This window comes from Alligator mississippiensis, chromosome 1 (assembly GCF_030867095.1).
Source record: "Alligator mississippiensis isolate rAllMis1 chromosome 1, rAllMis1, whole genome shotgun sequence".
Classification (NCBI taxonomy): Eukaryota; Metazoa; Chordata; order Crocodylia; family Alligatoridae; genus Alligator; species Alligator mississippiensis.
In genome coordinates, this window is record NC_081824.1 from 103788523 (window position 1) to 103815307 (window position 26785).

General features: G+C 46.2%; 1 protein-coding gene across 2 annotated transcripts in view; it reads left to right on the forward strand.

Annotated features, from left to right (window-relative positions):
- LOC132252445 (syncytin-A-like) overlaps positions 1–26298 on the forward strand; it is a 39676-nt gene extending 13378 nt beyond the window's left edge. The window contains exon 2 of one of the 2 annotated variants that reach the window (XM_059733296.1): positions 24206–26298. In XM_059733296.1, the coding sequence (XP_059589279.1) occupies positions 24570–25832 (1263 nt within the window). In that variant the 5' untranslated portion in view covers positions 24206–24569 and the 3' untranslated portion in view covers positions 25833–26298. The remainder of the gene's footprint in view (positions 1–24205) is intronic. The other variant, XM_059733302.1, reaches the window with a different exon arrangement.
- The last annotated feature ends 487 nt before the right edge of the window (positions 26299–26785 follow it).

The window sequence follows — 26785 nt, forward strand, 5'->3', positions numbered from 1 at the left end:
TGATCCAGGCTGACCTGGACAGGCTCAGCAAGTGAGCGGATGAGAATCTGATGGTGTTCAACGCCGATAAATGCAAGGTTCTCCACCTTGGGAAGAAAAAGCCGCAACATCCTTATAGGCTCAGCAGTGCTATGTTGACCAACACTATGCAAGAAAGAGACTTGGGGGTCATCATTGACCACAAGATGAACATGAGCCTGCAGTGCGATGCTGCGGCTAGTGAAGCGACCAAAACCCTGGCTTGCATCCATAGATGCTTCTCAAGCAAATCCCGGGACGTCATTCTCCCCTTGTACTCAGCCTTAGTGAGGCCGCAGCTGGAGTACTATGTCCAGTTTTGGGCTCCACAATTCAAAAAGGATGTGGAGAAGCTTGAGAGAGTCCAGAGAAGAGCCACGCGCATGATCACAGGTCAGGGAAGCAGACCCTACGATGACAGGCTGAGAGCCCTGGGGCTCTTTAGCCTGGAAAAGTGCAGGCTCAGGGGTGATCTGATGGCCACCTACAAGTTTATCAGGGGTGACCACCGGTATCTGGGGGAACGTTTGTTCACCAGAGCGCCCCAAGGGATGACGACTAGGTCGAATGGTCATAAACTACTACAAGACCGTTTCAGGCTGAACATAAGGAAGAATTTCTTTACTGTCCAAGCCCCCAAGGTCTGGAACAGCCTGCCACCAAAGGTGGTTCAAGTGCCCACATTGAACCACCTTGAACCTTCAAGAGCAAACTGGATGCTCATCTTGCTGGGATCCTATGAACCCGGCTGACTTCCTCCCCTTTGGGCAGGGGGCTGGACTCGATGATCTTCCGAGGTCCCTTCCAGCCCTAATGTCTATGAAATCTATGAAAATGACATGGGAAGTAGAACAACCTCACATACGTTTTGAGTTGCTCGCGCTCTTTCTGTCCTCCTGTTCTTGCTCTTCCCTCTGTCTTACCTTTTTTCTAATCTTTTCACATTGCTTTAGTTCAGGACATCATTCCCACACCCTATGCATCTCCACTGTCTCTAGCACCTCTTACTGTGAAAGGAAAGCACTTTCTCCTCCCTTACAGTTAGCCTTGCTGAATCATTTCCATAATATTTGAAGGTATATAAATGGTACCCTCAAGACCAAGTTAGAATCAGAGCTTTTAGCATCTTGAATGCACATTCAACATAAGAACAGCAGGATTTTAGTTTATAAAATACTTGTAGAGGAGTTTTCTTATTACAATTACTTTTAGAGAAAAGTTAGGTGGTGCTACTATTAGGGTTACCATACAGCCGGGTTTTCCCAGACATGTCCTTTTTTTTTTTTTATCCTTTGATCTCTGTTGGGGTGGGTTTTTTAAAGCTAATCATATGTCCACGATTTTGCTTAGTTTGGCTGTGCAAAGGGAACGGGTGCCTACCAGCCCTGGGAGAAGCTGTCCAGGCACTTGGGCTGCAACCAGGAAATGCCTGGCTGCCTGGGGGCAGAGGAGATGTCCCCAGGGTACTAGCACCTACCAAGTTCAATTTAGTTTTTCTATCTCAGACCAGAAGGTACCCCTACAATCCTAGCACCTGCCTTTTTCTATCTATTAGTCTTCCAGCAACATCTGATCAATATAGGGTGTGGGGCTGCAACTTGTGAAGGGGGCTGGGTTGTAGGCAGCAACTCACTGTGTGAAAAAGGTTGCAGGGGTGGGCAGCCAAGAGATAGAAGGAGCAGGGGACTGTGGCTTGGAAATGGGGGGCTGGGGACTGTGGGTCCAGAGTGTGGGGTGTGGGGCTGCCGGTCAGGAGTGCGGGGCACCAGCAGGGATGGGGGGTTGCACATTGGGAATAAGGGGCTATGGAACGGGCAAGGCCAGGACACTGTCATATCACTGCCCCTCACAATCATAAATCCCTGCACGTGCTGCAGGTGTCCTCTTCTTTGGAACTGGAAATATGGTAATTCTAGCTATTATAAAAGTAATCAAATGATGATCAGGGGTATAAGTCTTAAACCATGTTGGTCTAAGGACATAGGCAGACAAGGTTCTTTGCTTAAATTCAGTATCTTTTATTAAACCAACTAAAATAGTTGGAAAAATTCTCCTTTGTGAGCTTTTGGGTACAAACACCATACTTCAGGCTGAGGAAGTCTGTAGTTGTTCTGTGCTCTCCCTCAATGGAATAGAATAGAAGCCAGAGGCCAGTATATGACAGTGCCAGTCAAACATAGACCATCTTCCCAGCAACGCCCTCCTAGCTACCTTGGACATTACCAGCTTATATACCAACATCCCACACCAAGATGGCATCAAAGTTTGCCTTACATATCTACAAGAGCAAGATTACAACTCAGAGTACAGACCTAAAGATATTATTGAACTTATACCTTCCTCCTCACACACAACAACTTCACTTTTAATAACCAACACTTCCTCCAGACCATGGACACAGCTATGTTCACCAAAATGGCCCCACAATATGCCAACATTTTTATGAGCCACCTAGAAGAATTCCTCACGGACTGCACCATCAAGCCCTTGCTATACTTAAGATATATTGATGACATATTCATCATTTGGACTGAATACCTGCCTATGAACTTCAGTTCATCAACCTATTGGATACAAAAAATCATGGACTAAATATAGACATTGGATTTATGGCACATTATAACCTGCCTAATATCTGATACCCTAGGTAACCTCTCTATTATTTACCAGCTATATTTTATCACCAAGTCTACATTCCCCTTCCCCTGTCCCCCTCTCCCACCTGTTTCTTACCCATTGACTGCCTCAATTTGCATTTTCACTGACTGGCATTCTCACATACTGGCCTCTAGCTTCTATTCTATTCCATCCAGGAAGGCCACAGAACAACTGCAGGATATTTGTACCTGAAAGCTTGCAAAGAAGATTTTTTTCCAACTATTTTAGTTGGTCTAATAAATGATATCGAATTATGATAACATTTCTAAATAGGAATAACTTGGGCACAAGTTACAAATCACAACTCCAGCTTCTTTATAGCTCTCAGGCATTGCTCTTTTCCAAAACCCATTCTAGGCCCCAAAGATATATCACTGTATTTAGAAGTGTAACCCGGGTGCACCCAAGTACTGTGCTCCCCTCTCCAGATAGAAGGGATGGGCGGCAGGCAGGAGTGCTGAGAGAGGAATCTGCAATATGGAGGCCAGATCCCTCTACTCCCTGTAGAGTCAGGCCAGGACAAGAGATACTTAACTATATAAAGATGTACTAATATATACAAAAATTAAGGGAATTACTATTAATACACACACACACACACACACACACACACACACACACACACACACACACACACACACATATATATACAATTATCATATAATACTATGTCCTACAGATGAAGGGTGTAATCTTTCAGCCTTTCAGGTAGCCCCAAGCAATGTGCTGACAAACAGTTGATCTAAAAATAGTCAGACAACAGATAAGTACAGATGAGCACATATAAGTAAAATTAAACAACAGTCAAAACACAAATATACACAAGTAGGTATAGGTAAGTATATATAACCATCAGGGAGGGGGTCCCAACAGTGTCCCTTAAGAAGTTTATACTGAACACTCTACTAAATGACTAATATATTGTGGACATTTTAACTTTGTATATAAGGCGCAGTGTTACATACTAGGAGGCACTCTCCCACAAAATATAAGGTGCCCCAACAACCGGTTAGCTCAAGCTTCCCCGAGGATAAACTGCCTCGCAGCTGGGGTAGCTCCCCTCCCCTGTGGGAATCCCTTCCCCAACAACTCATGACTCCAGGGCCTGGATGGGTAGTCCTCATTCCCTTGACTAAGTTGCTCCTCACGGGCAGGGCCTCCCAGGCCAAAGGCTTCCTTTGGGCTGCCGCCAACAGGTAGCCCTGTGCAGAGCTGCACGCACTGAGGGCTCTGCCTTCTGCTGGGGGTTGGAGGCCTGAGCCACCTTGTATGGTGCTGGGGCTCAATCTGCTCCTGAACCGTCCATACAGCATCACTGGCACCGAGCTGCTGGCCTCGTGCCAATGGCTGCAGACCTGAGCTGCCTCAAGCAGCTCCCAGGATCTAGCTCTGTGCAGCACCGCCTGCACTGAGTTCCCTGGCTGTTTGCCAGGGATTGCAGACCCGAGCCGCCTCAAGCTGCTCCTAGGATCTCAAGCTTCATACACCGCTGTGTGCATCAAGGTCCTTGCCGCACACCAGGGATTGCAGACCCGAGCTGCCTCGTGCATCTTCCAGGGTCTGTGCTCCATGCACTGACACCACGTTCCCTGCAGTGGAGCTGGGGACGCAGCCGCTCGCTGCTTCTGCTTGCGAAGAGGCATCTCCGGGCTCTTCAGGGTGCTGGTTCTGCCTGTTGGCCATCTCACACCAGCTTCTTTGCCCATCCTCTTCTCCGTCCTTTGACATGTCTGCCGCGTGCTGGGCATGCAGCTCCTTTTATTCACTCTGGAGGCTCTGCCCCGGAGTGTTAGCAGACCTTCCAAGAGCAGGCTACAACTAGGTCTGGGGTTCTCCTCTCCCCACCACCCTGGGTAGGGGCAGGGCAAGTCCCTTCCCAGTGTTACCTGATTGGTGGACGGGCTCCACCAATCACAATGAAGATTCTCCGAGCCTGGGTGTGCCAGGCTGTATTGGTATGTCCACCAGAGAAGATAATCAGAAGTTCTTTTAACATTTGTTTCCTGTTCTGTTTTTATTTGCACCTGTGCAATGGGAGCAGTCCTTTTTAAAACAGAGTATGCCGGACTGAGCTGTATGCGAGAGATTTTGCCTATATATCCAGCGAATGGAAGACCCTTGCTATGGATGTTAAAAAAAAAAAATCAGGACTTGATTTATTCTTACTGGTATAAAAACAGACCAGATCTTATTAATGTAAAGTGGCAAGCACAATCATGCCCTTATCTTCACTAGGTTCTCTATTCAGAGCTCCTGGCAAGAGACAGAAGTGCTTTATTTCTAATAAAGAGAGATTTGGAAATATTGTAGTTGTGTGTAGGCAGATGGGGATCAGAAATCTGACCAGACACCAAGATATAAATTTTTTAAGTCATTGCCCAAAATCCATTCTCATGCTTTAACTTTTTGGATTGGTAATACTGGGATTATATAAACAACAGACAAGGTCTGGTTAGTTCTCAATCATTAACTTTCTTCTACAGCCAACTCATTCATGATTGACCACAAGATGAACACTAGCCACCAATGTGATGTCGCAGCTGGTAAAGCAAAACAAACTCTGGCTTGCATCCATAGATGCTTCTCAAGTAAATCTCAGGATGTCATCCTCCTGCTGTACTCCACCTTGATGAGGCCACAGCTGGAGTGCCGCATCCAATTCTGGGCTCTTCAATTCAAGAAGGATGTGGAGAAGATTGAGAGAGTCCAGAGGAGAGCCACGTGCATGATCAGACAACAAGAGAATAAACCTTATGAAGAGAGGCTGAGAGCCATGGGACTCTTCAGCCTGGAAAAATGCAGGCTCAGGGGGCACCTGGTGGTAGCCTATAAGTACATCAGGGGTGTGCATCAGGATCTGGGGGAACACCTGTTCACCAGAATGCCTCAAGGCATGACAAGGTCCAATGGTCACAAGCTCCTCCAAGACCATTTTAGGCTGGATATAAGGAAAAACTTCTTTACTGTCCAAGCCCCCAAGGCCTGGAATAGACTCCTTCAGAGGTGGTGCAAGCACTTACTCTGGACTCTAAGAAGTGTCTGGACTGTAGGTTTACTGGTCAGATTCTGTTACTAGCATACATTACACTTTTTTAAAATGTCCTATACAGCCTTGATGAGTGAGATTGTTATGGTCTAGTCTTTGTTATGCACAATAAGATTCAAACAAATAATGAAAACAAGTTAAACAAATTCACAGCATTTTCAATAACTTAATAAGTCAAATTGATGTTGCATTTACATTGTACTTATTTTTCCATTTATCATGGAGATCAAGTTATAGAAAACATCTAAAGACACTTAATATCTCTATAAAAGGGTCAGTGTGTCGGTCTAGAATACACTGCATCATTTTTATTTGAGGTTTTTAGTTGTTTTGATTTCATTTAATAACCTCTCTGGCATATACAGTTATTCAGTTCCTTCTGCTACTTTAAAATGGTAATGGTAACCTCTTTCATAATAGATTATATCTATTTTTTCATCATTTGTAGAAAGCCACCTGCAATTTAGTAACCAGGGTATTGTTTTTGAAGATTTTGCAATATTGCAAAAAAGTTAGTATAGTAATTGTTTCTATTAAGGGCTCACATTTTATGATAAGCAGGTTCTATGCATAGTATATAAAACTGGATTTGCCAAGTGGCTGAAAAGGGGAATTAAGGGACTAGTAGGCTGCTACTAAAATAGAACAGATTGCATTTCTATTCCAGACACAAATCACCATAGTATCAGAGAGCCTTCTACAGTACCACATTAAAAAAAAAGACAAGAGGGGAAAGGATGAGATTACATAAAATATGTTAGTTAGGTAACAGTTGCATTTAATGTACATGATTTGTGATGATCTTTCTAGGGGGGGCAAAATATCTAGGGGGGCCTGGCAGATATGGCAGCTTGGAGATCAGTGTGGCTGGTAGTCTGTTGGGGGGAAGGGACAGGTGGGGGAGGGAAGCGGCATAGGGGAGGCAGATTGAGGCCCCAGCGGTGAGGGAGGGAGTGGGGCTGGGGCTGAGGCAGAGGTAGGGGCAGGGGCAGGTGCTAGCCCACCAAGGTGGGGCGTGGGATGGAGCTGCAGCTCTTCCAGCGGGTTCAAGGGCAGCTCCTGCTTCTGTGTGCACCCCTGAGAGAGGCATGAGAGGCATGTTCCCCTTGGATCTGTGCTCTGGGTGAGGGTGGGCTCTTATTGTGTGCACAGGGATGGAGGCTGCCACTGGCCTCTTCCCAGTGTGGGGGCTGGGCCTGGGCTATGTTTGGGGCATGCAGGGCAAGGGAGCTATAGCCACCCCAAAATTTGCCATAGCCCACCCTGTAGCCCCCACTCCAAGAGTCACCACCAGCTGCCCCACCTGGCCTGAGTGCAGCCCCGGCCCCTAGCATGCAACGCACAGCCCACCCTCACCCCGCACACAGATCTGGGGGGCACATGCTCCCCATGCCTCCCCTGAGGGTGTGCACAGCAGTAAGAGACCCCGCCCCACTCTGTCCCCCTGCACAATCCGTGGCTCCGTCCTGTGCCCTGCAGTGCCCCACCATGGCTGTGTAGCACCTGCCACAGCCCCAGCCCTAGCCCCAGCCCCAGCCCCACACTCTCCCTCACTGGGAGTCTTGATCTGCCCCCGCATTTCCCTTCCACCCCCCACAGACTTACCATCTGGACGCTGCTCTCCAAGCTGCTGGGCTGTACTCTGAGCACACGTGCACACGGCATTTATCAGCAACATTATTGGCCACATCCATGAAAATAAGCTGGCTGCTGCTGATGTGAATTTTCCTTTTATCAGTGCTGATATGGTATGGACTGATGTATCGGTGCACCTCTAGATCTTTCATTCTTGTAGCTCATTCCAGTCTTACTCTTCAACAGATCTGGCTTAATTTTCTCTGCATAAATAAAGCAGAACATTTATATCAATTGTTAACTTTTTTCATTGTAAAATTGAAACTAGCTAACTACACTGGACAGTATTGTTGGGGAAAAACAGATTTATAGCTAAATCATGAAAAATGCAGACTAAAAAACAATTTCAGAGCAAAGTTAGTTCATGGCAATTAACTTGAAAGGAAATAACATACTATATCAAGCAGTGTCAAGTATCTGATTTGTTAAAAGACGTCCAACTGCATGCATTACAGAAACCTGGTTGAATGATGCTCTCTGGCTGATTTCGGTACAATTGACATCAACTGGGTATTTGGTACATCATGAACCCTGAGAAGCTAGTGGAAAGATAATGTGTAAGGTGATCAAGACCAAGCTGCTGCTGGGCAGTCATGTTACAGCACACACAGTTAGCTTTTCCCCATTTAAGTTTGGATAGGGTACTGTGACCTTTCTATTCAGATGAAAACTCTGCCACCATTCTCTCTCCCTCAAAATAAGACTACTGCAACAGAGACAATATGCTCTAGATAGATATATCAATTAAAACAATTACACAGTGAAACTGGTAGAAAATGCCACTGAGCAGAGGATCTTGCAAATCAGTGTTTCTCAACTTTTTTAGACTTACGGCACCCTTCATGAGGCTCAAGGAACCCCTCAGAAAATGCCAGTTCTTGGATTTCACTCATTTTTGACTATGGAAAAATAATACAGCAATTTTTTTTTTATTGTAAGGAACTCAGACTACAATAGGTGCTAATAATGCGTGGCATTCCATGGCACTCCTTAAAGGATTTCAGGATACCCCAGGTAGAGAATCACTGTGCTAGATGAATGACAACAGTGTTCCAAGGTCTGCACGGGGTGGCTGCGATGCCCCCTGTTGGCCACGCAACTCCTGTTCTGGCTCTAACTCTAGGGGTTCTCACCTCCTTTACTGACCTGCCTTCCTTTTGATATTATTTGGAAAGGAGGGAGGCTGCCTGAGGGACCTAGAGCAAGCCTGACCTTGCTTCCATGTTGGGCTTTGGCCTTCTCAACCTCCTTCTTTTTTGCTGTTGCTGAGCCCTCTAGCTCTAGTTCACTGACTCAACTGAGCTTCAGGGTTCCCAAATATTTGTCTGGCCTTCCAAGGCCTTTCTCTATGGTCTCTCTTGGGCTGCTGAGCTTCCCTGAGATGTCTCTCTCTCTCTATCTCAGCCCCAGGTCCTGTCTCTGCCCTGCTTCAGGTTCTGGGCTCTCTGGCCTCTAAGTCCAAGTCTTGGGCTCTGGGCTCCTTGGCCCTAATCCTATCTGTTCCAAGGCCTGCCTTGCCCTTCTTGGGCACTATGGCATTGCCCCTCATGGGCTGTATAAGATCACCCCTCTGGGCATGCTAGTTGTACCTCCACAGGTGCTCCAAGAGTTCTGCATGCCAGTTGGTGCTCTGGGACCTCTAAGACACCCCCCAGGTCTTCTTTCAAGTGTCTAGTCTTCCCTGGGTACCAGACCCTCCTGATCCCCCCTGCAAGGCACTGGACCAAACTGAAACCAGACACAAGCCCTTCTAGCTATAACAAAACTACTACCCTACCCTAGGTCTTAATCAGCTGCTATCCCTCAGCTGCTCCAGAGCTTCAGGGAACATGGGACAGGGGCAGCTTGCTCCAGAGCCAGGGTAGAGCCGCAATCTGTATCCTGCATGCTCTGAGCAGGGGCATGCATACAGGGGATCGTGGCTCTGTCCCGGCTCCTTGCTGCAGTACAGCCTGCCTGGAGCTGGGGCAGAGCCACAATCCACTGAATGCATGCCCCTGCCCAGAGCGTGCAGGCTACAGATCACAGCTTGGGAGCAAGTTGCCCCCATCCCACATTCCCAGCAGCTCCAGAGCACCCCCTGTGCTGCTCTGCTTTGCATGTTGCTGGTGCAGCTGAGGTCTTTGTGGAGACCGGCACAAGCCATGTGGGCAGAAGCAGGAAATGGAGTCCCCGGCCAGCCACCGGCCAGAGGTTTCCCATCCCTGTGGTAAAGGATTGCTAAAATATACCCAATCCAAAGTGAACACAGAATATACTTCACACCATTCAACTTAACTAAAATCTAACTTTTATTAATACATTAAATATACTAATAGTTTTTACACAGAGAGAGAGAAAAACAGTTCAATAGTCTCACCCAATCCCAGATGTTACTCTACTTCACAGAAAAGGTGGCCAATCAGTTCCTGAAAGTAGAGGGTAATGGCTGTTTTTCAGTCCAGATGTTGTTGGATGATAGCACACGCCTTACTTCCTTGTTGCCCCACTTTTATGCTTTTTCTTTAACTTTACTTCTCTGATGGCTCTTCGTTGCTGGGTACTGTTGATTGGTTTCCCTGTGAGCATCATGCTGTTCATGTGCTTATCCTGTCAGCATATTCCTTTGTTCCAACAAACCTATCACATGCACGCATCTTAATTTGGTCTTTTACCGGTGTCTTAATTTGGGCATGCCCTGGACTCCTAATTTGGTCTTTCCATTAATTCTAGAAATTCCAAAGGCTCTGCAGTTGGGCACTGTCCAATTTGTCCCCTCTTATCACCTTTCATTAACATATCTAATAATTTTATCTTTCTTATTTAGTCAGGTACTGCCAAGTTAAGTTAATTTGAGCTAATAACAAGGCTTACATTATACATGCCTATGTCAATAATGGTGGAACATAAGCTCCCTATGAAAACAAGCTGAAGGCTGGCTGATGGTGCAGACACAAAATGAAAAAGAACAGTTCAAATATTAAGTTTATACAAAAACTTACCTGGGTTTTTCTTCTTAAAATGAGAAATTCTGGGTTTTACCATGTTTTTCCGTGGTGAACAGAAAACCCAGATCCCTGCTTATTAGTAAGGGATTTTTTTGTGAATCTTAGAATCATGCAATATTTCAGTACCTATCTATTGCATGTGTTTAAATGATTAAAGTTCACTTCTAGAAAGATTTACAACGCATAGGCAAAGTGTTAGTTTATGGTATTTTATATAATAGAAGTCGTTAAATAAGTCAATGGTTATCAGCTCTTTATGGAACATGAACTGAGACATTTACAAAAACATGCTGTGGGGGAAAATAGCTTTGTAAGAATAGACCACAGAAATGTCAGACTTCCTCATTGTCTCTAGAAGATCATGGAAGACTAGATCACTAGTAGGTCTGAGGGAAGAGATTTCAAGGAAGCATCACCAGTTTGTTAAAGATAGCAATTAGGTTAGAACTCTAAAATATAAAATACAACTATCTTGAAAGAAAAAAAGTCACCCATTACTTTTAACTCACATCTCACATTTTCCAGCATACACCAAAAGAAATCCTTTTACAGTAATTCTATTAAATGATAGCATTCTTAGAAATAAAGAGGACTGGACAGTAATTGTACAGCTTTAGGACAGTTATGAGCACCAAGAATTTAACTTCTGATCTTTCTTATTTGTACCAAAGCAATAGCAGAAAAATTATGCATGCTTATAACTAACGTGGCATTTGTAATCAGTTTGCTAGAATTTTTTTTCAGTATATATATTCATAATAAACCTCAGACACCTGTTTAGACTCTAAAATTTATTTTCCATAAAAAAATAAATGACATAATTGAAATTTGTATTAAAAACAGAGCATTTTCTCTTATCCTCCTATTTTAAGTAGAAAAGTACAGATGCCTGAAGTAGCAAGAGTTTCTTTTCAGAGCATATGAGAAATTTTCTTAATTTAAAAATGAATAAAATTCCATTTAGAGACAGACATCCCAGTATCATCAAATATCCAGTCTTACAGATTAACAGTACTTTAATTCCTATTTTAAATTTTGTTAGAAAAGTACCCACTGCGTATTTTCCACTTCAATATTGAAAAAAATAAAATTGGTACCTCCACTAAGTTACAATTCCAATATTTAAACTACTTTAATTACCACACAGATCAGTAATATCTGGCAGTTTCTTATTAGAAAGATGCAAATATGTTGGTGTAATTCATATAGTCATGAATTACATAACAGTTGAGAGCTTGAAAACTGAAGTTATAAAGAATAATTACTTTGGCTGCTAATATCTGAGGGTGCGTCTATATGTGCATTTAAACGCTACTAAATGTCCTGTGCAGTAAACAATTTTGGAAGGTGTCTACGTATGCAGGGGCTTGGCACTAAATCTAGTGTCAAGTCCCTCCAGCCCTGCCATGTACCCCTGTGGCCACTAGGGGAAGCTCCAGCCTCTGGCCACATGGCTGCCAGCATTTGGCAACCATGTTGAAGCCAGACCCAGCTGCCAGCACTTGGCAGACATCTTGGAAACACAGCCCTGCCCTCAGATACCTGGCCAGCCCCTTCCCTGCTCCAGAGCCATGTGCTCAGCATAGGAGCAGCACATGGCAGCTCTCTCCTTGCCTACCCTACCTCCCTGTGCCTTGGCTGCTCCAGCCCCTGCTCCTGCCCCTACCAGTGACACCCAGCACCACACGACTCCAGCCCTGCCCCTCCCAGTGACACCCACCACCACACTGCTCTAGCCCTACCCCTGCCAGCAATGACCAGCGTCCCATGCTCCTTGCTGGCCGCAGCAGGTCCCTCCTGCCCAGGCCCCAGGAGAGCCACACATTCAACAGCAAGGGCCAGGGCACCAACTGCAGGAGGCTCTGACCAACTCCCTCCTCCTGCACTCCCCATTCCATCCCACCTGCCTCGCCACCCACACAGCCCCTGCCCCCTGCCCACCCTCAGCATCACTATCAGGACATGCAAATGGTTGAAACAAAAATACTTCATTACCTTCATAACACCCACCCCCATCACACTTTCCCATTCCCTCGTAATACATAGAACCTCTTCCCCACTTCCTCCTCAACAAACACAGGCCCCTCCCCACTCAACCAACAGAGCCCCTCCACCACTCTCCCCACCCACCAACAATAAGAAACCTGATTACAATGTGAAAACTATTTACAATATCTCTGGTTTTCAAGTCCAGACTGAGGGGCTTTGGGGGAGGCTAGGGGGCAGAGCCTGGGGGTAGGTGCCCAGTACCCCAACCTCAAATCATTCCCCTGTAGGTCCAGGGTCCATGGTGACTCCAGTGGGTGGTGGTCCCATGTTGTGGCCACCTGACCTGGGATGGCACTCCCCAAGGTTGGGCAGCTCCCCCTCTGGCTGCCCCAATGAAGCCCCAGCATCTTTGTGAGGCATGGCTGGGTCCTTGGGCACATGGCATGGGGGAGAATAGTGGTGTCCATGGCCTGTAGTGCACAGTGGGCCGGTGCCTGGTCAGGCTCCCTGCCTCCCCCCCTCCCCTCCCCCGGTTGGATCTGGTGTGACATTGTTGGCTGCTCTTTGTGATGGGGTCTGGGGCTGCGCTAAGGGGGAGGCAGCCGCTGGCTAGGGCTCCCCAAGCTGCCAGTGGATGCAGCTGGGGAAAGGGTGGGGTACTGAAGGCCTCAGGGCCCCTCCTCCATTGACATGTCACTGGAAGGGTCAGGGTGGGGAAGGGACTTGGGCAGGTCACCCCTGCTAGTGACACTTGAAGGGGTGTGGCCTGGGTCCCAGAGCACCAAAATACAAGTCAGCTCCTGCATAAAGGCCATGGTCTTGAGGGCATGACAGGCTGATTGCAATCAGTCACGGCCATCCACTGTGACCTTGACCTTAATGTAGCACTGTCGCGTCAACCAGGAATGCCTTTGCTCCTGCATGCCATCCAAAAGGGCCTCTTAAATGTGGGCATTTGAGCCCCCACCTCATGCAAACTGCTTTAGTACATCAGCACTGCCCCAGAGCACCATGAGGTGGCCAACTCCTCCTGGGTCCAGTTGGGGGCCCAGGTGGTCAGCATCGGCATGTGCATGTGGCAGGGCCAGAGCTCGATGGCATGGGTGACTGGTGCCTCCTAATACTGGCGGGTACCAGCAGCCGATTGCCAATGGGGGGGATCCCCCAGTGATCAATCACTGACCAGGGGGCTGGGGGTGAAGAGATAACATTTTTTTGAGGGGGGGGCGCTGAGCATGCAGGTATGAATGCATGCGCCTCCCCCCCCATGAAAGTCTGTGGGGGAAGGGGGTGAGGGAGCAGGGCTGGGGCTAGGGCTGGGGCTGGAGCTGGCACTGGGAAGGGATCAGGCTTGGGGCCGGGGTCCTCTGCACCCATGTGGTTACCCCTTCCCCCACACCAGAGGTCATTGCCCAGTGCTGGCATCCACCTCCCCCCAGCCCTGCACTGGCCCTGGCTTCCTTCCTGCTCTGGCCCTGCTCTGGCCCCAGCTCTCCACTGCCTGGGGGAGCCTGGAGCTGGAGTGGGGCCAGCCTCAATTGTGCCACTGGCCCAGAGGAGACAGAGCCTCTGGGACCCCCACCCCATCTAAGTCATCCCTGGGAAGAGTCTGGTGGCTGCTGCAGTGTCGCGGCACCAGGGAGCCAAGGAGTGCACATAGCTCCCCCTCTCCCTGATCTTTGCATGGGGCAAGGGCAGGCTGCAGCTGTGAGGTGAGCTGGACTCTGTCTGCTCTGCGCCTCGCTGCAGCCTTTGGAAGTGATGTGCTGCCATGTGTGTCCCGCCACTGGGTGAGCTGGGCAGCAAGACACATGGCATTGTGCCACGCTGCTTTCAAAAGCTGCAGCGAGGCATGGAGCAGGCAGAGCCCAGCTCACCTCACAACTGCAGCCTGCCCTTGCCCCATGCAAAGATTGGGGGGGGGGCATGTGCCCCCCTTGGATCTCCGGCACCATGACTCTGCAGGAGTCACTGGGCTCCACTTGTCCCACGACCCAGCTCGACTGGGGCTCCATTCACTGTAAATGGGGCCTTGGCTGGGCTGAGTCATGGGACAATCCCTACAGTGTAGCAGGGAGCGGGGCAGGGGCAGGGGTGAATGATTCGCCCCTGCCCCTACCCTGCTCCCTCATGCACTGTGGGTGTCTTGATCTCCCCTCCCCTCCAAGCCCAGAAACTAAAGAAAGAAACCTTACCTACCTGTCTGCTGTGCTAAGCTGGCTATGAGCTCATGCACCCCTCCCTCCTGGTGCAGCAGCCTGCGGCTGGAAGTGCTGCTGGTGCTTCTCTCAAGGGGGGCACAGCCAATCTCAGGGGGTACACATGCACCTGTGTGTATCCCCTATGCATCACCAATTCTCAACAGGGAGGATGGTGAGGATATGATATGTCCCATGCCAGCTCTCTAGGCCCCCAAACAACTGTCCCTGTGATGCCGGCTGTGGACACCTGCTGGCGGTGCCCAGCGCAGGGGAATGGCCAAGGACTGGGAGCTGCACAGCAGAGGCACTTCACCACAGGACCTGCAAAGACAGGAGACACTGCTGGGGGTGAGCAGGGAGCAAGTGCTGGCCCTGCTGCCAGAGACAGCCAAGCAGCAGCCCTGGAGGGATGTCAGGGCTGGACAAGGGGCAGAGGAAGCTGCAGCTCTTTGCAACACTCATCTGTGGCCAAGTAGCAGCTCTGGAGAGGAGACAGGCCAGGCAGAGGCAGCCTATGTTCAGGCCAGGGGAGCACACGAAGTGGTCCTGCGGATTGTGCAGGAGCCATCAGGCTTCTGTGTGATGTGCCCCAAGGCACAAAATGGCAGCAGTCTTTTATAGCCTGCAGCTAGGGGCTGCCAGAGGGCAGCCTAACCCTGGCCTAGGAGATGGTTCCAGTCAGGAGGCAAGGCAGACCCAGCACTAAAGTTAGTACCGAGTCATGTCTACATGTGCTTTACTGCACATTAACTAATCATGACTAAATTTGTCAAATAATGAACCTCATAGGCTCCTGTACCTCTATTTTATAGGCATGTATACACTTATGCATATTTGCTCAGATGCATGCTTTATTGTCACCTGCCTGCCACCTAACATGTGACCGTTTGTCACTAATAACAGGATAAGAGTGGATAGATAAGTTACAGTTCCAGGTTGGAGAGAAATGTGCCACCAGATAGAAAAAAAAAATCAGATTTAAGGAAGTAAAAATAATCTTTCCCCTCTTTCTTCAACATCAGATAACAACCTTCGCTAAGGAAATAATATCCACTTCTAGATATGTCAGACATTAAAAATGTGTTACCACTATTTATTAAAAATACTTTAAATATTTTATTTACTGAATGGTGGGTAACATAATTTTAATCTCAAGTTATTTTGACAAAATAGGTGGAAACCCAAGCGCTGTTTAAATGCTTACATTCTCACTCAAGAGAGATTATTGCTTTAGTATTCATCTGGGAATATGTTTTATGGGGGGGAAACAAGAGGGAGGTAGGATGCAAAAAACACGAAGGAACAGACTTGATACTTCTAGAAATAAGAATACAAACCTCTCCATTGAGTTCCTGCAGCATAGGTTCATAGTTGTTAGGGGCTGGTAGGGACCTTAAGCATGAATCCTTTGTAGCCCCCAAAAAGCATTGTGACTACAATCAGTATTTAGCACTGTTTTAGTTTACATTATATGTAGCTCCAGGAGCAGATCTAGGATCTTATAAGGGATGGGGGATTCAAATGGTGGGCTGCCAGCTCCTTTGGCCCTACAGGCTGGATACAGAGCATGGAGCTTCTCATGGATCCAACCCAACTCCAAGGGCAGAGCAGCTGCTTGTTGATGTAGCTTTCCCCTTTCCCCCCCGTGCTGATTTTAGTGGTCAACCGCAGCCAAAGCCCCCAAATTTGGTGGTAGGCAAGGTAATGACAGGCAAGTGAGGGCAGCACTTACCCCTTGGGTTTCAGATCCATGGCAATGCAGCAGCTCCAGCAGCCCATCTAATAAGCTACATACTCAAATGGGTTGTGTGACCACACCACTGTATCCCACTGGATCTACCCCTACTTGGCTCTAACATTCTCCAGACAAGTCTCTAACTTACACAGAACATCAAAACTCCTGTCCTGCCAATACCATAGGGATATTTCTGGAGTAAAGAGGATAGAGAAATATTTTTTTGAATGGGAACCACAGCAGCTGTTAGATGCAAGAAACTTTCTAATAACAGGAAATTAAGACCAGAAACTCAGTTCTTTACGCTATAATTTATTTTGCCTGGAGAAATCTATTCCAGCAATAGTTACATTAAATACATCACTTAATTCCATTTTATATCCTAAGACAAATGTTAAAAAACCCATACCATTAGTGGAATAATGAGATTACTTGAATAATATTCATTTAATCAAGACTTGATACTTTAAGAACAGATAAATCCCAATAACAGTTTTATATAATTTATTCTCTAAGTGTCATTTTCTCAACATTATGCAACAAATCCCTTTCTATCTTGTTCTCATTTACTTAGATCTTCTTAGAAATAGTACTTTTCTGTGTTTCCTGAAAACTGAAGATGTGACCTTTGTACTGCAAAAGAGTTTCCCCTGCAGGTCAAAACACAGCAGTATTGCATACTGAATGATAACCAAATCAATGCTTTTAAACACAGAAAGAAGAGGGCCAATTGTTAATAAAGAAAGAGAGGACACTGAAAAAATATATACATTTGGCCTGAACAGCAACAGCAAATGGAGATGGCAAGAAAAATATAGGTATCAGTATAGCTAATAAAGATTTTGAAACTTTTGAAGAACAGAAGTGAAAACCAAAGATGAAAGATAAAACAATTACATGGAATGTTTGTTACACTAGAAGGTCAGAAACCATCTAAATCTATGTGTATAGTTAAAAACATTTCAGAACAATTGGAGAAGAATAATTTGGCCTAAACATTTTTTGAAGGGGGAGAAAGCTGTTGTTATAGCTTATTACTGAAGTAGTATAACAGCAAAGACAAAGATGGCTGAGTCACATAAAATGAAAAAGTTACCAAATGTAGGTTCTAACATATAAACCAAGAGGAAAGAAAATAGAGGAAGGTGCAAGGAAACATGGAAAAGAACAATGTAAAAGGGGATATGATGGAGTTTGTGTTATAGCTATATTCTATCCCTCTCTGTGGACCAGGACTTTGTAATGGTGGAGAGACTTGTGTGTCCCAGTTGTGACAGGATGCTGAGATACCTCCTGATGGACACATGGCTCCTGATCACTGTGACCTCTCAGGGTGCCCTTCCCTATTATTTCACTTGCCACACCATGAAGTTGTTCAAAGGGCTTGGGTGGCTGCCCCAAGAGCCTAAAGTGGTTCCAGTCCACAGCAAACTTGCCTCTAGGACAGTCAGTTATGGCCTTTCTGGCCCTATGAGTATCCTAGGACACCAGATGCCTTATGGGCAGCGTTTGTTGCCTCTGTCCGCCTATATAGCCTGTCTGCCCCTATAGCCATCCCCATGCCTTGCAGGTGCCAGTGGGTTGTACAGGCTTTGGCCTTGGCCCGCTATGGACTCCTAAGCCTAGAACCTCCTAAGCCTGAACTGGAGCCTCCTAAGCCTGAACTGCTTTCAAACCAAAACCTCCCCCACTCTGAGCAAAAGACATCTTGCCAGCCCTCCTTCTCTTGGAGCTCTCACTTCTCAGTTCTCAGAGTGGTTTGCTGCCTGCCAGGGCATCTCCTGCAGCCCCCCTCTCCTGGGAGCTATCTTCCCTGCAATGCACCTGGCAAAACTGCCTGCCTTCCTCTGGACACTGATCTTATATGCCCTGGAGCTCTTCCTCTTTTGGTCAGATGACTTCCTAATCAAGCATGGTGGTTTCTACTTCTACCCAATGGGCAGCCTGCTCTTCCCTGCTGCAGCTTACCCCAACTGTTTGCAGCTTTTATCCTCTGGCTGCCTGGAAATCTGTACCACTCATCTGATGTACTATGGTGCAGCTAGCTCAGTTTGTAAGGTTTGACCTAGAAACTACTATGCAAAGCCTAAGCAAAAGTGAATGTTATGTGTCGAATGCCCATCTGCAATGATAAGGAGCAGACAGTCTTAGATAGAGGAAGCTTGAAAACAAAAAACAGAATCAGAGGTACTGGAACAAAGAGCTCATTATAATACTAAAAATCACACCCCTAGGCGGGGAAGTTATAGGCTAATGAAACATATATGTATGTTAATGAGATACATAGCTAAAACACAGGTATAGAGACATGCTCAGTAAAGAACTCCTTGCGTCACTCCTTTATAACCAATTAGCAAACAAGGATGCTTATGAAGATTCAACCTCTTGTATATAAGGGGCTCAGTATTGAATATGTGTGTGCTTATCTTGTGAAATTATTCCACTTGCACCTTTTATTGCTAGCAATAAATCTTTTTTATACTTTCACCCCTGGTATCTTTATTGGCCTTTGCATACCGGGCACAAACCCAGACTTGAGCTGGGGCCTAACAGTTTTTGGCGACCCAGATGGGACTGCCGTAGATAGCTTTGCCCGGACTAACTAACGACCAGCTAATCTGCTTTTCCTTATCAGAAGTCGAGTGCGCTCCGGGATTTCTTTTCCCAGTGAGACTTTTGTTTCAGGAGGAGCTGGATCGCTGAGGCGGCAGTAGCCTAACGGTGCAACGCCATAGAGTGAAAGTATCAGTAACAGGCACCTGGGTGAGAGGGTAGAAAGGGCATAAGGCCTACCGTCAGTACGTCTGCCTGGGATTATCTCTGTAAGTATTCTGTCTGGCCCGAGTCCAAGACCAGTGATTTTTTCCCCTGTGAGGACAAGGACTAAGAACAGATCCCTGGATCCCAGGTAAGTTGGACGGTCAGAACCGGGAAGGCAGCCCTGAAATGGGTACTATTAACAGTAAGGTTAGGAAATGTACCCCCCTCTCTTGTGTATTAGGACATTGGGCAGAGTTTGGTGAGGATCCTATGACTAAGAAGAAAGCTAAATTCTTCTGTGAAACTGCGTGGCCACGCTATCAGCTAGATGATAAAGAATATTGGCCTCAGGAGGGAAGTGTTAATTATAATACCATCTTACAATTGATTTTGTTCTGCTGGCAGAATGGTAAATGGGAGGAATTGTTGTATGCGCAAGCGTTTATGTCTCTTTGTAGAGATAAAAAAGTTTTGGAGGAATGTGGATTGGGGGAGGGAGCTGGGATCTGTGAGATGTCTGTGGCTCGACCAACTGCAAATCCTGTCCTGGACTGTCCGGAGCCGGAGGCTCCCCCCACTCTGCTGCCTTTACCTTATTCTCTTCCTCTTCCCCCTCCTCCTCCTCCTGATTCATCTGATTCCTCGTTGGCATCTGCTCTTCCTGCTTTTTCCCCCCCGAGGCAGAAGTTGTAAATATTCCCCGACCCAGGGATCTGGAACAGCGCCAACCATGGCCGTCAGGTGCTTGGCAATCTCCAAACTCCCCGACTTCTCCTGATATAAGCCCGGGAGGAGGATGGAGAGTACAGTTAGAAGCAGACTCCGGGGTTAAGGGAAAACATCACAGGGAATCTGATTCTGGCCGTGGGAAGGGAAATGGGGTATTTCCCCTAAGAGAACAAGTGGTACCCGGGCCTCTCGAAGATGACGGTGAGCCAACCTACCGTCGAACCTTTGTGCACGTTCCTTTTAATACCTCAGATTTGTATAATTGGAAGAACAATAACCCCAGCTTGAGAGAGAATCCTGAAAAGGTACAGAACCAGTTTAAAATGATTTTCAAAACCCATAACCCAACTTGGGCAGATGTTCAGTCTCTTCTAGATATCCTGTTGACACCAGAGGAAAGGAGAATGGTAGTGAACAAAGCTCGTGAGTATGTGGAAAAGGAAATTACTGCAGGGAACCTGCAAGGAAATAGAGACGATCATGTCCCCATCCAGGAGCCAGATTGGAAACCAGACCAAGATATGACCTCCATCCGTGCCTATCGAGAATATATCCTCCGAGGATTGAGAGATGCTGTGAAAAAACCTCAAAATCTCAGTAAGGTGTATGAGATTCGACAGGAGACTAATGAGACCCCGAGTGCTTTTTTGGAAAGAATTTACAATACTTTCAGGCAATACACTCGTGAGGATCCGGAGGATGCATCGAACGCTCGCATGGTAAATATGATCTTTATAGGTCAGAGTGCACCAGACATTAGAAAGAAATTGCAGAAGGCAGACGGAGCAACAGGTATGCCTATTTCCCAACTAGCAGACATTGCTTACCAAGTATTTACTAACCGAGAAAGTGTTCAGGAAAAGAAACAGGACAAGAAAGAGGAGAGAAAGATGAAAATGCAGACAGCCCTAGTGGCAGCTGCAATCACGAGAAAACCTAGAGATGAGGGATCCTGGAGACAGCCGCAGAGACGGGGTCCATTAGAGAAAGATCAATGTGCCTTTTCAAATGAAAAGGACATTGGAAGCGGGAATGCCCTTATCGAAAAGTTGGGGAAGGTGAAAAGAAAAAAGAGGAGAGCAGTGGATTGTTCTCTTTTGGAAGGGATTCAGATTGAAGGGGACCGGAGGCCCGGGAGGGAAAGATAACCCAGATCCCAGTGTCCCCTGACGAGCCTCTGGTTAAAATGCAACTAGGGGACAGAGATGAACTGGTAGATTTTCTCGTCGATACAGGTGCTGCCCATTCTGTCTTAACTCAAAAACTGAAACCTTTAAGTAAAAAGACTGTGCCGGTGGTAGGGGTTACAGGGAAGGCAGTAACACGATCCTTCCTACAGCCAATGACCTGTAATCTTGGGCAGGCCGAAGTTACTCATCAATTCTTGTACATGCCAAACTGCCCCGTTCCCCTTTTAGGGAGAGACCTCCTCTGTAAACTGCAAGCTACGTTGTCGTTCCAGGATGGGCAAATGTTTTTAACAGTGCCTCCTGAAAAGGGGTGGCATTTACAGGCTTGCCTTCTCGGCCTTCTCCAAGAGGAGAGTACACCGGATATTCCTCAACCCCTGCTCGATGCTGTTGTTCCATGGGTATGGGCAGGTCACCGACCCGGGAAGGCTAAAAATGCTGACCCTGTGAAGATTCAACTTTTGCCAGAGGCCCAGCCTCCATGTGTGAAACAATATCCAATGCGGATGGAAGCCAGGAAAGGACTGAAGCCGTTAGTTGAACGGTTCCTGGAGTATGGCCTTCTCCGTGAATGTACATCAGCTTTTAACACACTCATCTTGCCTGTGAAGAAGCCTAAGAGTAATGAATATCGTTTCGTCCAAGACTTGAGAGCTGTAAATAAAGTGGTTGTGAGTATATACCCGGCCGTGCCTAATCCGTACACCTTGCTATCTGCTTTGAACCCAGATCATAACTGGTTTACGGTTATTGATTTAAAAAATGCTTTCTTCTGTATACCGGTAGAGAGGGGATCTCAGGAAATATTTGCATTTGAATGGGAAGACTCAGATACTAGCATTAAGACTCAGTTGTGCTGGACTGTTTTACCCCAAGGATTTAAAAACAGCCCAACCCTATTCGGCAATGCATTAAGCAAGGATTTACGCAGGCTAGAATTGCCATTGTCCTGTGCTCTTTTGCAATATGTGGATGACTTGCTTTTAACAGCCACCACTGAAGCAAGCTGCCTGGAAGGAACAATTTGCCTCCTTAATTTTCTGGGTCAACAAGGATATCGCGTTTCCAGAAATAAAATGCAGCCCATATCCCAGAAAGTCACATACTTAGGATTTGAATTACAGCCTGGTCAGAGAGCCCTGTTGCCTGAAAGAAAAGAAGCTATATGCCGGCTGGCACCCCCAATAACAAAGAAACAACTACGAGGATTTTTAGGTACAGTAGGTTTTTGCAGGATTTGGATTCCAAATTTTTGGGTTATTGCAAAACCTCTATATGAGGCAACACACGGAGATGAAAAGGTACTCGAATGGACTGAAGAGTGTGAGCAAGCATTCTGCCAGTTAAAGCAGGCTCTCATTGAAGCACCCGCCTTAGGACTACCGGACATGAGTAAGCCTTTTTCCCTTTTTGTGCATGACCGAGGTGGGGTAGCCGTGGGAGTCTTAACACAGAAATTGGGTAGCTGGCAACGACCAGTGGCATATTTTTCAAAAAAATTAGACTTTATGTCATGTGGATGGCCTGCTTGTCTCCGGGCTGTTGCTGCCACCTGTCTGCTAATACAAGAAGCTGAAAAATTAACCTTAGACCATGAAATGAGTGTATATGTTCCTCATGCAGTATTTACAGTCTTGGAACAGAAAGGAGGGAACTGGTTAACTCCGGGACGAATGGCTCGATATCAGGCCATCCTCCTAGATAAGCCTGAAATAAAATTGACCATTTCTCGCAATGTAAATCCAGCAACACTGTTGCCATCTATGGGTGACACACCAGATCTTGTGCATGACTGTTTGCAAACATTGGAAACTGTTTATTCTTCCAGACCAAATTTGAGAGACAGACCTCTTGAAAAAGCTGACCTGGAGTTCTACACTGATGGCAGCTCGAGTATAGAGAATGGAATTTGAAAATCCGGATACACTATCATGACTACACAGAATGTGATAGAAGCAGGACCTTTAAACCCATCTGTTTCAGCTCAAAAGGCTGAACTCATTGCTATGACTCGGGCTTTGCAATTGGCGGCCAACAAAACTGTCAATATTTATACTGACTCTAAATATGTTTTCCTTGTTTTACATGCTCACGGAGCGCTATGGAGAGAGCAAGGTCTATTTGATTCAAAAGGAACAGGCATTAAGCATAGCAAGCAGATAAAAGCCCTCCTTAAGGCAGTCTGGGAACCAAAAGAGGTAGCGGTAATGCATTGCAAAGCTCATCAAAAGAAAAATGATGATTCATCCACAAAAGGTAATCGATTTGCTGACGCTACAGCAAAGAAAGCAGCTAAAAAACCTCAGACAGACTTGCTGCCCGAAGTAAGTAATCTGTTACCTCTCCTCCCAGACTTATACCAGCCTGTGACACCACAGTATGGGGAAAGAGACAAACAATTGATAAGAGAGTTTCAAGCAAAGAAGGGGGAGCACGGGTGGCTAGTAGCAAAGGATGGCCGCATTATCATCCCAGCTGCCTGGGTTCATGTGGTAGTAAAGAGCGCTCATCATGGCACCCACTATGGACCCAGGGCCCTGATAAGGTGGATCAGTCACTATGTAACTGGAGTGGGATTAAGAGAGGCTGCCAAGAAGGTATCAGAGACATGTGAGGTCTGCCAGAGAAATAACCCAAAAGGAGGGAGAAAAGAAACTTCAGGACATCAGAGAATAGGCAATGGGCCAGGAGAAGAATGGCAGGTGGATTTTACTGAGTTACCCCGGCAACAGGGGATGAGATATTTCCTTGTCTTTGTGGACACTTTCTCTAATTGGGTTGAGTGCTTCCCATGTCGGACTGCCCAAGCCCGAGAGGTGGTCAAGGCCCTCCTACAAGAAATCATACCTCGCTTCAGACTTCCAAAAGGAATAGGGTCAGACAATGGTCCACATTTCATTGCACAAATTACTCAAAAGGTTTCTGAGTTCCTGGGAATCAGCTGGCATTTACACACCCCTTGGAGACCCCAGTCCAGTGGAAAGGTGGAACGTATGAATCAGACCTTAAAAAGACACCTTGCAAAGATTTGCCAAGAAGCTCGACTCAAATGGCCAGAGGCCCTACCCTTGGCCCTGTTGCGAGTAAGGGTTGCACCACATTCTAAATTGGGATTAAGCCCATTTGAGGTAATGTATGGTAAGCCTTACCCTCTGAGTCTGCCCATGGGTACTGAACAACAGTTACATGTTTTAGGAGAGGGAATGATTAGAGAATATGTATGGTCTTTGGTTTCTGTTTTGTCTTCCATCCATCAGCAGGTACGGGACGTGCTGCAGACACAGAACCAGTCTCCTGCCCCGGAAAATCGATTATTACCTGGGAGTTACGCTCTTGTGAAAGATTGGAATGAGGAACCACTTCGAGCCAGATGGAAGGGCCCATATAGGGTACTTTTAACGACCCCGACGGCAGCAAAGCTCGAAGGAATCAAGACTTGGATACATTCCAGTTGCCTAAAGCCGGTGGCTGAACCAGAACAAGAAGAAACTCCTGCAAACTCCGGGACCGGAGGCAGAGAACAGTGGAAGGTGGAGCCAATAAGAGACTTAAAATTCCTATTCAAAAGAAAGGAACTTTGAATAATTTGTCAATCTTTGATCAAGTTTTACAAGCCTTATTATGAAATTGTTCAAGGTTTTAGTGTGGGGCACCCTGATCTGTCCACTCCTACTTATAGGAGGGGAAAATCTTTTACCACAAGAATTTGACCCTCAGGAAAATGTCTGGATTTATCTGGCCCAGGAAATATTAAATAGAACAGACTTCTGCTTGGCAGGGGGAATCAATGCTCATCTGGTTTTTACCTCATGCTTAATTGCAGTACCTACCCCTTTGAAAATTTTACAGGATTATACTATGCTGAAAGATGTAGAGAAGGAAAATACATATCAGGATATATATAAGTGGGGGACTATTGTAAAAGAGAAAAGCAGAGACATGTTTTCTGTACGGGTTCAGGCAACAGCTAATGCTTCTGAATGTTTCTTAATAGTGAATTGTACCAATAATTGCTTTGAATTGAACCAAGGTAGAAAAATCTTCTGTAATAAGACCAGTCAAATATCCTATGTATACACACATACCGTCCTTCCTCGAGGATGGTTTCTGGCCTGCGGGAGAATGATATATTCATACCTTCCAGCAAATGCTACTGGGGGACCATGCACCATTGCCCGGGTAACTGCAGCTCTTTCAAGGAAGTCTGACCTAATGCACACTGAACAAACCCCTCTTGGTGGGAGGTTTAAACGAGCATACACTACTCTCACTGCTGATTGTGACGAGAATGATTCCCCTGGACTATTATCTAAGGCAGAATACATAGCATTAGCTGCATCTATGGTGGGGGTTCCGGGTCTTGCTGTAAGTAATAGCAGAAATCTTAATGCAGTGGCCTGTGTTTTAGCAAAAGGACTAAATGCTACATCTCGAGCGCTCTCAGCCTTGAATGCTGAACAAAAACAACTAAGGGACGTTGTCTTAGAGAATAGAGCCGCTATTGATTATCTCTTGTTACGACACAATCTGGGGTGTGAAACCTTAAAAGGAATATGCTGCTTCAACCTCACTGATAATTCTGTGATAATTGAAGACAAAATTGGTGCCTTACAACAATTGACACAGACTTTGAAAGAATCATCTGGCTTAGACTTTTCCTGGTTAACTTCCTGGCTTCCCAATTTTGGATGGTTGAAACAGTTATTTTGTATGGTTATTCTGGTTTGTTTTATAGGGATTATGGTTTGTTTTTGTATCCAATGTATACTGGTTTGCATCGCATCTATCTTCAGGCCTAAGGTAAATCAAATGATTTTGCAAACAAAGAAAGCTGAGAATACTAGATTTGTGTTAAGTCAAATTGAATGGAGCAATCATAATTAATAATAATTATGAATGCTCCAGATGAGGGAAATGTAAGGTTTGACCTAGAAACTACTATGCAAAGCTTAAGCAAAAGTGAATGTTATGTGTCGAATGCCCATCTGCAATGATAAGGAGCAGACAGTCTTAGATAGAGGAAGCTTGAAAACAAAAAACAGAATCAGAGGTACTGGAACAAAGAGCTCATTATAATACTAAAAATCACACCCCTAGGTGGGGAAGATATAGGCTAATGAAACATATATGTATGTTAATGAGATACATAGCTAAAACACAGGTATAGAGACATGCTCATTAAAGAACTCCTTGTGTCACTCCTTTATGACCAATTAGCAAACAAGGATGTTTATGAAGATTCAACCTCTTGTATATAAGGGGCTCAGTATTGAATATGTGTGTGCTTGTCTTGTGAAATTATTCCGCTTGCACCTTTTATTGCTAGCAATAAATCTTTTTTATACTTTCACCCCTGGTATCTTTATTGGCCTTTGCATACCGGGCACGAACCCAGACTTGAGCTGGGGCCTAACAAGTTGGCTCAGTTGTCTGCCTACATAGCAAGGCTAGCCTGCTGTTCCTTCTCCTTTGAGTAATAGGGGCCAAATACCAATGCTCCTCAGAGCTATTACACTCCTGGCAGGGTCACCCTGGGCAAGCAAGCCTGAGGAGAGGTCCCAAACCATGGTTCAATCCTCAATGGTGGATTAAGCAGAGAAGAGGTCAGGATTACAGTGGCTGCAAAGATGGAAGAAGTCTACAGCAAAATGGAGGTCTCCTGTTGTCTAGGGTCCTTGCTTGCCACTGGGCCTGGATCTTCACTTTGTTAAGACTGTGTGGTTGCTGTTTCAGTGCATCAGCTTCTTTATGTTAAATGAAGTCACATGTAGGCTTTTACCACAGAAAACAATAATGCTCTCCTGTACCAACCTTCAAAAGCCTGGTGGTAATGGACA